The 14,889-nt window shown below is 48.8% G+C and overlaps 1 protein-coding gene across 4 annotated transcripts in view; it reads left to right on the top strand.

Annotated features, from left to right (window-relative positions):
• Nucleotides 1–14,889, top strand: part of Trappc9 (trafficking protein particle complex 9) — a 468,984-nt gene that overhangs the window by 36,226 nt on the left and 417,869 nt on the right. For all 4 annotated transcript variants that reach the window (XM_036207929.1, XM_036207927.1, XM_036207928.1 and 1 more), the window contains one exon: nt 4,496–4,712. In XM_036207929.1, the coding sequence (XP_036063822.1) occupies nt 4,496–4,712 (217 nt within the window). The remainder of the gene's footprint in view (nt 1–4,495; nt 4,713–14,889) is intronic.

Below are 14,889 nucleotides of genomic sequence, written 5' to 3'. Positions count from 1 at the left end.
TCTGTGTCTTGTAGACTGGAGGGTGTCCAGGCTAGCTGTGTCCTTCCTGCTTGTCCACATCAGTACGGATGTGATTTCAAAGACCCTTCCTGTAATGCCTTGCTCTTCAGAGCTCTGTGAGTTCCTATGGTTTTGGAACTTGGCATGGGCCAAGCTGTTTTCTTTAGCATTCCTGGCTCACTCATTTAGTTGTAACCTGTGATTTTAAAAGCCTTTATCCACAGGGGCTGGAGAGATGGCCTGCTGTTAGGTGTTAGGAGTGCTGGCTGTTCTTGCATAGGATGAAAGTTCAGTTCCCAGCAACTGTATCTGATGGGTTACCTGTATCCAGTTCCAGAGGAACTTCTTCTGACTTCCATGGGCACCTGTATTTGCGTGTGCGTGCGCGCGCGCGCGCACACACACACACACACACACACACACACACCCTCAGAGGATCTTATGCCTTCTTTTGGCTTTCATGGGCACCCATATTCATGTGCACATGCACACACACATTTGTATCATGTACACACACACACACACACACACACACACACACACACACACCCTTCAAAAATGAAACAACCCCTTTAGGGGGCTTGTAGAAGTCTCTGTTGACAGTAGTTCCCCATCGTTCTAAATGGCTACATTATTTCATTTAGCTTTTCCAGCCACCAAAAAATTAGACCGTCTTTCCTTTTCCAGAGGACAAGGCAAAATGGCGCAGCTGGTGGCTGGCTGGACTGTGGCTCAGACCTGCTAAGAGCACTGTGCTGCTCTCTGCCCCCCCCCCCCCCCATGTTCTAACAATGCCCCCACTTTCCTTCTACTGCTAGAACAAAGTGGGGGTCAGCCCACTTTCCAGTGGGAAGTAGAGTGGTGAGTTGTTAGTGGAATGACCCATCTTATGACTAAGGCCTCCTTATCTCGAGTGTCTTTGAGATACTTCTGCTGGAAATTTGCATAAGCATCTGGGCCCTGGACTCAGAGGTCGTGACTATGCAGCCTGCTGAAAAATTAGGACAAAGATGTGCTGATTAATGCCCCACCCCACAAGAGCGGGAGCTCAGAAACGAATGCGGGGACTTGATTGCATCTCAAGATTTTTGCCTAGGACCATTTTGCACTCCCCCAGATCCTTGAGCTGCCCACGTTAGCTCAGTGCAGCTTTGTCCCCGGCTCCCAGAACTTGTATAAACCAGAAGCTTCCCAGTCCCTGGGCAGCATGGCATTGGAAAAACAGTTGTGCCCGGGCTTTCTCCACAAGGGAGCTTTTCTAGGGTCCGAAGTCATTTCGGTTCCATCCATGGGGAGTACTTCTCATTTCCTGTCATGTCACATCCATATGGTGTGAAGAACGAGAGGCTAGACCACCTGACTATGTAACCTTCTCTCTGCAATAGAGATGGAACTCCCTGCATGGGAATCATGGTGGTCAGAGGTCAAGGGTTTGGGCCCTCTACTTGCTGTTATCTGCCGAAAGGGCCCCAGCTGAGGCCACCATCACCAGCGTCTGTTGTCATGTTCAGTATGCAGCATGTCCAGGAGAGGGTCTCAGGGTCTCCCAGTATGCGATGGAGGTTTGCCTCTCTTATCTCTCTCTCCTTGTCCCCTGCTGTGGCTGATAGTGGCACACTGGAGTCCTTCTGAAGCAAGGCTGTGTCGCGTGCAGGCTTAGTGTCCATGTATCATAGACCCGATCAGAACACTTCTAGAAGCGTTCAGAGTATCACTGAGACCTAAGGTTTCTTAGACCAAGGACACAGGGAGTGCTAACCCAGAGAGAAGGAATTGACAGTGTGAGCTCTGTCCCATGACATGCCTCTGCTTACCAGGAGATTTTCTTAGGAAAGAAAATGGGCATCAGATTGGGAGAAAATATTCACCTAACATGTATAACTAAGGACTTAGGGTTGGAACTCATGAAGATTGAGCCCAGCTCCATAGTAAGACGAATGGTCTAATTAAAAAACCTGCCAGGAGCTTTGAACAACTATCTCACAAAGGGAGATCCAAATGTGGCCAGGAATCATAGGGAAGGGTGCTCAGCGTCTGGTTATGGGGTGGTGGTGGTGCAAAGTAACACCTGCAGGATGGCAAAAGCCACAGCACCTGTGACGTCAAACATCTGTGATCCAGTCTGGCACAGTGTGGTCCTCGGGCGTCATCCCTGGGAGTGGGAACTGGTGCTATAGCTCTGGAAGAGTCTGGCTGCCCCAGGGTGGGGGGTAGGGGGGCGCCTGGGAAGGAGCTCAGAGAGGAATGACAGTGTGTGTGTGTGTGTGTGTGTGTGTGTGTGTGTGTGTGTGTGTGTATAGCTGGGGATCCCTGTCCCCCAGAGCCTCCTCACTCACTCAGCACTTGCTGACCCTTGTCTGAAGTATTCAGCACACAGGCGGTATTTATTTTGTTCCTCAGCTTTCTGGCTCATTGGAATCTTCCCCATGGGTTCTAAGCTAGGGATCTGTCTGTTGTGAGGGCACAGGCCTCAGGGGAGTAGGGGCCTTGCTTCCTTATTCCCTGCAGGCTCCCCATGGGTGTAGTGAGTGCCGCCAAGTGAAGAGGCATGGCATTGGCTTTGCTTTCTCGGGGTGGGTGTGACTGTGAGGCATGGGACTGGGTTTTGTGTACTGCAGGGCTCCTGGGCAGCTCACACAGTCTTGTCAGTTCCGCCAGGCTGCTCCAGCCAAACGCTGTAGACCTAGGGGTTCTGAACAGTACAGGGTGCTTTTCCAAGGTGTCTGGTGAGGGCTGCTGCCTGTGCACATGTGCCTTGTCTCCCATGAGGCTGACTACCAAGCTATCAAAGTATTGAAGTCCAGCAATCAAAGCCCCCTTTGGCTCACCTAATTAACATGCCCAATTAAAATTAAGCACCTCATCCAAACACCGGGGTTCCCTTTTTTTCCTTTATAAACCACCATTTGCCTATGTGCCACGTCTGTCTTCTCCCTACCCAGAGATAGTACTTTGTCACCCCACCCCACTCCCAGAAGAAATATCCTTTCCCGTCTCCTTTTGTTCCCTTCCCCTTCTCCCTCACCGTCTCTCTCCTGTCTTTGTCTCTTATTCCCTGCCCTTTGTCCCTCTGTGGCAAATAAATCTCCTTTGTGCTGAGAACTTGGTCTTGGGGAGTCCTGAGCCCATACCAATCCTTTCTCTTACAGCAACAGAAATGACTCAAAGGCAGTTGCATCACCATGGCCCACCCCAGCATGGGTGAAAAAAGCTGGAAGCTGGAGTACACTGCCTGGCCTGCACTTAGCTCAGTAGGTTGGAGAGTGTCCTTTCTAAGTGACTTGGGTGGTTTAAACTAGTAGGGTCCACGAGAAGACCACCAGACACACATGCCATCAACAAGAGCATTTAATTCTCCAGAGCAAAAATTCCAGCATGCTGAGGTCAGACCATCTGACAAAGTGGCAAAATGGCGGCCGGGAGAGAAGCTCGAAGGCTCTTTTTAAGCATAGGTAGGGGAATTCTAGCTGTGATTAAGTGTACTTTGAAGTGATTGGGTATAAACCCTTACTGGTACAGGAATCGTTTTATGATCTCATAACATCTGGTCATCAACTGTGGTTGTGATGTCAGGGGTCTGTCTTCTGTGTCAGGGGTCCATTTGACTAAAAATAGCAAGAACAGTTCCTGCTTGTGGCTACCAGACCGGACATACTTCCTGAGGGTCTGATTGAAGCCAGACATAAGTCAACATAGGTTGCTGAGGTAACATGGGACAGAGGTCTTTGCATATGGCCCCTGGGGAAAAAAAACAAAACAAAAAAACCAACTAGCCCTGTTAGGGTCAGTCCTGTTAGAAGGGAAGACCGCTGCTTCAAAACCTTTCAGACAGCTGGGCTGTTCTCAGAGTCTTCTTTGCAGCTTGTCTTGTCTGGGTGTGACTCTCAGCAGCTTGATTGTTTACTCTGGCATCCAGGGGATCTAGTGAATCTGGTCAGTTTCAGGGACTTCCTGAGGCTATTTTAAGTAATTTACCTTCTACCTTAAAGCTTCCCTGCAGGATGGAATGTTTTAATCTTGGAGGAAACTGCTATACAGCACCTTGTCTACAATGAAGTGGGTCTGGTTCTGGAATGTAAGCTGATTAAAAAAAAAAAAAAGCCTATGGTTTGTGGGCATCTAGTAGATGCTTATGGCCAGAGTCATGGCCTCATCACCATTGAGGTAAAAGAAGCATGCTTATAAGCCAGGTGTTCTCAGGTCTTAGGTGCTGTTATCATCACCTTCTAGTCATGTGGCTCCATGTGATATGTTCCAAGAAGCTGATTAAAGTCCCTTCTCCATCTCTTGCTATGATGGACTCTTGTTCCTTTTATGAAGGATGTCTCATGCATTGTGTGACAACCCCTTGTGCCAGAAAAGCTGGGTTTTCTTAGCAAAAGGCTGGATGTGCTTGGAGCCATGACTCATGGAAGGTCTTGGGGTGCTCACAGGGGTCCCTCAGAGCCTCAAGTTCTAGGTGCATTATGATTCTTGTTTTTTCTCTATGCTTCAGCTTTCTGAAGAAGAGAAAATCCAGCGCTACAGCATCCTGTCTGAGCTCTACGAACTGATTGGCTTCCACCGGAAGTCAGCATTCTTCAAGCGTGTGGCTGCCATGCAATGCGTGGCCCCTAGCATCACAGAGCCTGGCTGGAGGGCCTGTTACAAGCTCCTTCTGGAGACACTGCCTGGTTACAGTCTGTCACTAGACCCCAAGGACTTCAACAAAGGTACTGATGACCTGGGGCTGGGGTGGAAGTTGCTTTGTTTCAATTCATTTGGGCAAAGTGTATGGAAAGTGTAGATGGTGAGACTTCATGGGCAAGTATAGGTAGTGTGACTTCATGGGCAAGTGTAGATAATGTGACTTCATGGGCAAGTATAGGTGGTGTGACTTCACATGGACAAGTGTAGATGGTGTGACTTCACATGGGCAAGTGTAGATGGTGAGACTTCATGGGCAAGTGTAGATGGTGTGACTTCACATGGGCAAGTGTAGATGGTGTGACTTCATGGGCAAGTGTAGATGGTGTGACTTCACATGGGCAAGTGTAGATGGTGAGACTTCATGGGCAAGTGTAGATGGTGAGACTTCATGGGCAAGTGTAGATGGTAGGGGCAGGTATAGTAGCCTATACCTGAAATCCCAGCACTTAAGGGGGCCAAGGCAGAAGAGCAGGAATAAATTTGAGGGCAATCTGGTCTACAGAGTGAGGTCCTGTGGCAAAACAAACCATACAGTCCTTGCCTGAGCTTCCCCATCTCCCCCCCCCCCCAAAAAAAAAGAATAGATGGTGGGCAGGCCACGTTCATCACTTGCTGCACTTGACCAAAATCCCTGACAGAGCACACACTGAGAGCTAATAATTTGGGGGAGGGCAGCCCCTCCTATCTTTGAGGCAAGCACAGATAAGAATTTTATTTGTTGTGGCCTCCTTAGAGAAAGGAGCAGATTGGAGGCCCAGGGGCCCCAAGTCCACTTTCTGTGAGGAAGAATTGGGCCAAGAGGTCTGCCTCATTAAGCAGTACTGGTTCTGATGTGGTCCCACCCATCATTGTCCCAGTATAATCAGTCCTTCAAGGATGTCTTTATTGCTGAGGGGAGAAGATGGTTCCTAGGAGGTAGGCAGGGTTACTGGGTTGGATGAAGAAAGAGGTTGGGGCCCAGTGGGACCAGGGACTCTTAAGATTGGTGAAGAGGGAAAAGGAGGTTGGGGCCATGCCTGCCGAGGAAAGACTGGCCTGGGTGAGAAGTCACTTGGTAGTCAGGTGGGACCCTGTGCTCAGGAATGTAACAGGCTTATGGAGGGAGGTTCCCTCCACCATCTCTCAGTCCTTGCAACTCCGGAATTTCGTCTTCAGAGAGGACAATATCTTACTTCCCTGGAGCCATAGGGGCAAGGTGAGCAGGCAGAGGTCTGCTTGACAGCTTTCCATTCACGTGACCTGCTGCTGTTGTCCTTTTATATTAGGCTCACAGAAGATCTTGTCTCTCCTGTGACCTTGCTAGCCAGGTCTCCTCCATCCTGCACCCCTGCTGAGGGTTATTTAAAAAAAAAAAATTGACCATGGACCTTGACATTTGTCTTGTGTTCAGTACCGTCATTGATTGTGATTCACTCTAGACAGTGTCTTATATATTTAACTTTTTGAGACAAGGTCTCATGATGTAACTCAGGCTGGCCTTGAACTTATTAGCAGAGAGGATGGCCTGGACCCCTCCATCCTCCTGCCGTGGCCTCCCAATCAGTAGCTGTACAGGCACGTGCCACCACACTGCTGCGTGGTATCACTTTGAAGCCGATTTTGTCCTTGACTTTAAAAATACACTTTTAAGCTAATTTATTTAGTCTGTGTGTGTGAGCACTGTGGTGTGCGTGCAGAGGTCAGAGGGCAAGATGGAGGAAATCCTTCTCTCCTGCCACACGGGTTTCAGAGAGAGCGAGAGCTCAGGTCATCGGGCTTGGTGGCGAATGCTCTGCCTGCTGAGCCGTCTTGCTGGCTCCTGTCCCTTGCTTTCATCTCAGCTCTTGGGATTGTGTGCAGGGGTCAAGGGGAGGATCTGGCACCCTTTCCAGAAGGTCTTAGACCCTGCAGACATGTTCTGGTCCTCGCTCCTGAACAGAGGACGCCTCTGGAGAGATACCTATTCTCTTCATGCTCTGGAAGAGCTGGACTGGAGAGAGGAGGGCAGCAGGGGGCAGGCAGGATGGTTATGCAGAGCCCACAATGGCCCCATGATGGCCCTACGGTGGTCCTGCAATGGTCACTTTGCTGTGAGTTGGAATGGACACATGGGTGCTCTCAGCTGCTGGATTCCTTCAGCCAGGCTCTTCCTCTAGTCCCCATGTAATTGACTGATCTGGTGTGGTTTTCTGGTTAAAGTTCCCATCTATTCTGTCACTTTGTCCCCCCAAGAGATAGGGTGGGACCCATGGTTTGTTGAGCACCTGTTGCGTGATTGGCATTCCTGAGGGGAAGTGGGCCTGCAGACTGATGTGGCAGATCCTGGGTGTCGGAGCTGGTCTCTGTCTTTCTAAGCCTCATGGGCTGCCCTCCTAGAAGCTGTTCTGGTCTCTGTGGCCCTCTGTAGGCTTCTTGGGCTGTCTCCATTGTATGAATAGTGTCACTACAGGACCCCCTCTTGCCCCACCCCTTAGCTCTCAGAGCACTGCTGAGACCATGCAGCACTTCCTTGGCAGAATGCCACATGGAACCTGGGGATACCAGGTTCTCAAAACCTGCAAATGGGGTGACCGTTGCAAGCCACTGTGGGCTCTGCATAATAATTCCCCATCTGCCCTCTGCTACCCTCCTCCAGTCCAGCTTGCCAGCACTCCAAAGGTGGTGGATGCCACTTTAGGGGCTTCCCTCCCTTGTTCCAGGAGCAAGGACAATACATCAGTGGTGGGAGGGGACTCTGGATGCCAGGGGCTTGGGCAGGTGTGTCTGAGAGTCCCTTGAACACGGAGAAGGCTGCTGGTGTCTGTCCAGTGGATGGGGAAGCCCCTGCTTTGTGTTGACGCTGCAGGAGCCGCAGTGGTGGTTGTGGATAAAGAAAGGAGGAAGTGTTAGGTAGCAGCTGGGCCTGACTCAGGGCAGAGGTCAGTAGAGGAGAGTGGAAAGGGAAGGAAGAGAAGGGGTGATGGTGAGTGAGGAAGGAATTGCAGGACTTTTGGGAGCCAAGTTCAGGCTGAGTGGGGAGATTTTGGCATCTAAATGAGCCTGGGCTTGATCCTTGTGGTTGGTATGATTTTACGAGGCTTACCTGAGAACCAATCTGAAAATGGGCGAAGCAGGAAAGGGATGGCATGATTCTCCAGGGAGCATGGCTCTTGCGTTCTCCTAGGATGCACTGATGGAGCACCCATTCTAGGAATCGGTACCTAGAGCAGCCATTCCTGAATCCCTGGCCTCTTTGTAGCCACCTCGGCAGCCCACTTAGCACTTTTCTCCTTTTGGAAGAGAAGTGTAGAGAGGAACGTCTGTGAAGTACATGGTACCCCTCCACACTCGGCATCCCGTGCTTGCTTTTCCTGGAGCAGGCATGTGGAAGGGATACGACAGCCTGGGATGGTTGGTGTCTGACCAGCCTCAGCATGCCTCAGCATGCCTCCAACCTCCAGTGGCAGAGTGACTCCAGCTTTTGCAAAGGCACGCGTAGTTGCTGTGTGGTGACTCCGGTGTGGCCTAGAGTGGCTCCTGCGGCTTAGAGCCCTCTGCTGTGTTTGGCATGTGGTTTTGTAGTGAAAGGATGGGTTATTTTTATGTCTCCTTCACCAGTAGCAGCTCTGAAAGTGAGTCTTCTTAATTAAAAAAATTACAATTATGTATTTAGTTGTGCATGCATGTGTGCGTGTGCGTGCACATGTGCGAGTGCATGCCACGGCTTGCATGTGGAGGTCAGAGGTTGACTTGCAGGAGTCAGTTCTCTCCTTCCACTCTGTGTGTGGGTCTAGGGAATCAAGCTTAGGTCGTCAGCCTTGGCAGTACACTTCCTCATCTGCTGAGTGGTCCCATTGGCCCTTTTCTTCTCCCTTCTTAAAGGAAAAAAAATATAGGTCACATAAGACTTTTATTTTATTTTATTTTACTATTTTTTTGTTTTTTGAGACAGAGTTTCTCTGTGTAGCTTTGCGCCTTTCCTGGAACTCACTTTGGAGACCAGGCTGGCCTCGAACTCACAAAGATCCGCCTGCCTCTGCCTCCCGAGTGCTGGGATTACAGGCGTGTGCCACCAACGCCCGGCTAATTTTTTTGTTTTGTTTTGTTTTTTTATTATTTTCTTTCTATCAATTCACTTCCTTCTGTATGATTTTGTTTTATTTGAAAAATAGAAAACATGGGCTGTTGAGATGTCTCAGTAGTTAAAAGCACTTGCTGCTCTTGCAGAGGACCTGAGTTTGGTTTTTAGCTCCTATGTGGTGGCTCACAGTCATCTGTAAAACTCTATTTCCAAGGGATCCTCCACCCCCCTCCAGCCTCTGTGGGCACGAGACACACATGTGGTCCACATCCACACATGTAGGCAAACACGTACGTTAAAAAAGTAACTCATAAAAAAGATATTTTTTAAAAGCAGTTTCTGATCCACAGAAAAATTGACCATACAGTGCAGAATCCTGGGACCCCCCTTTCTCCATAGAGACATGGCCTTCCCTACCACCAGCCAACCTTCCCCATCGGATGGAGCATCTGCTACAGCCAATGAACCAACCCAGCATATCCTTACCCTAAGTCCACAGCTCACGTCAGGGCTCACTCTTGGTGCCGGACATCCTTTGGGTTTTGACGAATGTGTGATGACTGGATCCCCCATTGTGGGCAAACAACATAGTTGCATCCCCCTAAAGATCCGCTGTAGTCTGTTCACCCCAGACCCCTGCAGCCACACAGCCTTTCGTAATCTCCACCCTTTTCCTCTTTGTAGAACGGCAGCAGGCATGTGGACACTCACCTCACAAATCCTGGCTCTTTGCAAGGTGGATTCTCATGACCAAGGCAGCCATAAACAGCCACGTGAAGGTTTTGTGTGAATGCAGTGTTTCAGCTCCTCTGGGCCAATGTCCAGAAGCACAGTGGCTATGGCACAGGGCAAAAGTACGTGCAGTTTGTACGTGACTGGCAAACTGTCTTCCCAAGTGGCTGTCCCATTTTTCACTCTCAAAGATAGTGGGTGACAGTTGCCACCGCTCCGTGTCCTGGCCAGCATTTGGTACTGTCAGTGTTCTGGACTAAGGTGTGCGGTGGGATCTTGTTATCTAGTGCGTATATTGAGCATTTCTTCCTGTGCTTCTCTGAATGTCTTCTTCTGTGGTGATCCCATTTGAAAACCAGGTTCTTTGTTCTCTGCATCTATAATATGCATCACAGTTCTTTAGCAGTGGCTTTGACAAATATTTTCTCCCAGCGTGGGTCTTGTTTTCTCATTCTCTCCGCAGCTTATCTGCAAAACAGCCGTTTTCAATTTTAATGGCATCTACTTCATCAGCTCTTTCTCTCATGGATGGTGATTTTGGAGCTGTATCTAAAAATCTATTACTCTATCAAATGCAACCTACAGTTTTCATTGATCAACTTGTAGGGGAAAATTTTATAGAGCCCAAAGAAGTTCCATAACCACGTAGACCCTTCTAGAGAGGTTTTTGTTTTATTGGAGGTCCATTCTGGTGAACTATTTGTGAAGTCCACAGTTAGGGTTTACTGCCTGGTGGGTGGCCATCCTGTGTCTTGGCTGGTCTGCTGAAAGGCCTGCCATTGCTCTGCTGGGCCCCTGCGCTCCTTTGTCAGAGCTGCATTGATTGTACTTACGTGGGCGGATTTCTCCATTCTCTTTTCTCTGCTATCAATTATTTTGTTTGTCCGTTTGCCAAAATCCCACTGCCTTGATTACTGTAGCTTTATACTAAGTATTGTAGTCAGGAATATTTTTATTTATTAAAAAACATTGCCCTTTTTGTATATTACAGAAAAGCAGTTGTTCAAAAGTGGTTGTTCATATTAAAGTGCTATTTCCTGTTCTTTCTGTGGTTTTTAGAGCCACTGGCACACAGCGTGATGGTCTGTGCAGGGCCTCTGGGCTCTGATTGCCTGGCTTGTGCCCACTTCAGGGCTGAGTGAGTCTGCCTTGTCTCCAGCCTTGCTAGGCCTCACGCCTGTGGGTGCACATGCCCACAACACCTGTCTGATCCACATCAAGGCAGGCTGTGGCCTCTTGGTAATAACTTCACATGACTAACCTGTTTCCGACAGCTCAGTGAGAGATACTGTGAGTGCCATGGGCCATAGGAAGGGATGGAAGCCCAGGATGCCATTACTGGCAGCGTGACCTTGGCCAAGTTGCCCCATGGCCTGTGTCTGTGTGTCTGCAGCTTAGGGACAGCAGTTGATGGAAGGGTTAGATTCCCCCTGTAGGGTGCTGAGGACAGTGCTCAGCATGCTGTCATTGTCAGGTGGAGTTTTCTGACGTTTCCCAAGGATGACACAGAGTGGGTATGAGAAGATGGATTGAGTATTGAGAGCCTTTAAGGCCAGCATCCCGCTGAGCAGAGGTCCATTGCTGTTGTGGCCCTCCTGGGGGCTTGATGGTGTTGATTGGAGTTGAGGGCCCAGGCATCTCAGTCAAGGCTTAGAGTTGCTGGCAGAAGAGAAAATGAAAGGTCTTCCAGTTTGGGAAATGGGGAGCTGAGTGCCCAGGCTGATTTTGCTGTATTCTGGAGGGATTTGGTGGACTAAGAGTAGACCCTGTATAGAGAGGAAAGAGTTTTTGGAGCAGCCAGTGATCACTCTGGAGGTGGGGGAGGGTGATTGTAAGATGTCGAGACAGCCCCCGTGAGGGCAAATGTCATTTGAAGTGCTTTCAGGGGACTCTGGTGAAACTTCCCTTGAGTCTTTGAACTTTACTCCAGGCTGGCTTCAGGCTAAAAGCAGTAGGCACACTTAGAGTTGTCCTAAGTTTCTCTTTCTGCACAGGGTCTAGCTGAGAACAGTCTGAAGTCCCTTTCCCACAGATGCACCCACCTCTTCCTTACCTGTCAGTCTTCCCAGCCACCCTCCAGCATTTAGTTGGATGCTGTTTCTTCTGAGACTGCAGTGTTGCTTCTGTAAGATGGAATTCCTTTGTTTCTCTGTCCTCTGAACGCCTGCTGTTCCTCCTTGGGCACTTCTTGTGATTTTTGTAAGCACACTTAAAAACCATCTGGGTGGATTACCAAATACCACGTCCCCGGCTCCTGCGGGCCGCACAGTACTGTCCTTTGTATCCCGTTGGAGGTGTCCATGCAAACACCTGTGATAAAGGGCTGGACCCAGCCAGCAGTCATCACAGTGCCTGTGGCCAGTTACTGACTTTGTTTCTTGCTCTTTGCTTGCAAGTCTTAAGAGTGGAACATATTTCTTTTGAAAAATTCAAGTGATTCTGTCCTTTTTGCTTGGACTTTTTGTTTTGTGGAGGTGGGGGGGGAGAGCATTTGCCATTATTTCATGAAAGAAGTGAGGTCTAATAGAGTGAAATGGTAAATGTCAGCTGGCTGCATTTCTAGACAATCAAAAACCACTTTAAGCCCCACCTCCATTTCAAGCGTTTCTCAGAGAATTAAATGGAAATCTACCAAAACCCCATATTTGTGAATAAAAGCTAGGCTGTCGGATCTCTCAGGTCCAGAAATGTCTTGTGTCTCATTTGTGAGGTGAGTGTTTTTGCCAGCAGGCTTCAGAGGCTCAAGTTAGGACCCAGCTCATGTGCTCTGTGTGTTTGCTGGCTTAGGGACCACATCCTCTATCTTAATCTTATTTGTGCTGCTGTGTGAGAAGATTTCTCTGTTTTGCTTTTTGCTCAGTAGTTCGCTGAATGAGAGATTAAACATTGTCGAGGAACTTTGCAGAAAGAGACTCGGAATTGATTTGCTGAAAGGCAGCTGTCAAAGCCAGAATTGTTGAACCTCCGTGACAGGATCGCAGAGAGTTTTGTCAGGAGTCAAACGCTACAAATCTGTCTTTAAAAAAGCTTCAGTGTTTTGTAGGAGGACTCTGAACTACAGAGGAGGCCCCATGTCCGCAGGGCTCACTGGGGAGCTAGTTTGTCCTGGGTCTCACTCCTACCCATCCACGGCAGCAACTGGACCATTATCCATTTGGAAGAGTAACCGAGTGATCGTCACTGATTTCCTGCATGGGAAAGCTCTTGGTTTGGTACCGCTGAGGTGAATGACAATTGGAGCTTTTTGAAGGTGTGACTAGCTTAGTCATGGCTTGGGCTCTTAATCCTCCTAAAATTCTCCTCTGTTCTAGTGTTTGGTCCTAGCCCCTTTGACCAGGTGGAAACAAAGCAGGAATCTGTCTCCTTCACCACTTTTCTTCTTGATGCAAGAAATTGTCACCACTGTATATCCCAGGAAGTTTCTGGAAGATATGTCACATCCTGGGATGTACTGTGGAGGTGTTTGTGTGGGTGTTGGGTTGGCTTCCAGGTTTTCAGTTGGTATGTTATTATGAAGTATCTCAAATACACAGGAACTAGAGAAAACAGCAGACGTGAACCCACCACCCAGAAGATCCCTGGAGCCACGCCATTTCGTCCCCACATACTTGAGTATGCACATGGGAAACAGAAGGGGATTTTTCTAGGGTCAGGCTTTCATCTCGACCCACACGCTAGTTAAATACCCAGCATGCACCAGGCTCCCTGCCAGGCATTAAGGATCCTTGGATGAATAAGACACATTGCTGCTGCCAAGGCAGTGAGGAATTGATGGAGGAAACGGAATCACGAGCTTACAGGGGCCCCACTGTGCCTGTTATTAGCTGAAGTCTGCGCCTGCTGCTGAGCACACACAGAAAAGGGAGTGGCTGGCTGTGCAGGGCACGGTGGTAGGAGATGAGAGGTCCGCAGGGGCCGTGGGTTGCGTGGAACATCTTAGGCAAACTGGCCAAGGTTGGGACACATGAAACAGTGGTCAATGCTCTCCAGGTAGCAGACAGAGGAAAGCCTTTCTTGCTCCGCTCCTCCATTGACATTGACCGAGTGTCTGATTATATAGACGCCTCTGTTCTGGGGATATTATAATAAGTACCAGACAGTCTTCGTGTGCAGAGACTCATGATGCTGGAGTGGTGTGAGGGTGGGGGTTGACACACGAGTAGGTAATTTTACCCAATAACCGCAGCAATAGAGATCTGGTATATCAAGGGTTTGTTCTCAGTGCAATAATGGAGCAGGCTGGATCATTAATCACCCCACAGAGTCAGAGGCTGATGCTGTGTGTTAAACACATTATATTCATTGAGTCATAATATTAGCATTTATCAGCTAGCATTTATTGAGAAGTTAGCATAAATGGCCAAAGCACTTTAAATGAGCCGCTTGCCGCTTTGTGACAAGCAGGACTATTGTTTCCCTGGTGCGACTTCCTCCCCTGCCTGCCTCCGCTCGTGTGGCACACTCACCCCCCCTCCACTGTCCCCACAGCGTCCCCACAGCATCCTGGGCATCTGTACCGCCTACAGGCTTATCCTTGCAGGAAGTGTACCCCACAAGGGGAGGTACTCTGTCCCCCTGACTCTCTTTCAGGTGTTCGTGTGTTAGACTCTCAGTCAGTGTGTGCTAACTGCAACTCCCTTGAGCTGTTGGTTTCTAGGGAGTATCAGTTTTGTCTGAGCCTGAACCCCTCTGTGTGCGTTTTTATGACCTGAGTCTTGGCTCAGCAGGGACTCCCCAGTCTGGTTGAGACATTCTTTAGGTAGGAGTGTTAAGGCTCAGAGTGTCTGACCTTCTTTCTGGTTTTGAAATCACATTGGGGTATAGAGTTCCAGTGCATTCTATACTTGAAGTCTCTATAGATTCAGTACTAATTCCATCAAAATTCCAATAGCATTCTTTACAGAACTAGAAAAAAAAAAGCCCTTAAAATTCATGCAGAAACAGAAAAGACAGCCAAAGTAATCCTAAGCAAAAAGAATATTGGCATCACAATATCTGAATTCAGACTCTGCTGCAGAGCCATACTGACTGCCCAAACACGGCCATGTAGACCAGTGGAGCATAAGAGAGGACCCAGAAACAAACCTCCACGGCCATAGGTACCTAATTTTTGACAAAGGTGTCAAACACATACACTGAAGAAAAGAGGCCATTCCACAAAACATACTTGACAGCCACTTCCGGAAGAGTCAGGTTAGAGCCACATTTCTCGTCCTGCCACAGAAATTAATTCTTAGTGGATCAAATACCTCAAAGCATGAGCCACTGGGACCGCTAGAGGAAAAGAGAGGAAACATGTGCTAAGATGTAGGTATAAGAACTTTGTGAACAGAACCCCAACTCACAGGGAGCCACCCCAAGAGTTAGCAAATGGATGATGTGACATGAAAAGACTTCTGCGTAGCTAACAGAACTGACAGCGGGGTGAA

The sequence above is a fragment of the Onychomys torridus genome, chromosome 16 (genome assembly GCF_903995425.1).
Source record: "Onychomys torridus chromosome 16, mOncTor1.1, whole genome shotgun sequence".
NCBI lineage: Eukaryota > Metazoa > Chordata > Mammalia > Rodentia > Cricetidae > Onychomys > Onychomys torridus.
Note: the sequence above shows the minus strand (reverse complement) of the source record. Positions and strands in the feature narration are given on the sequence as shown.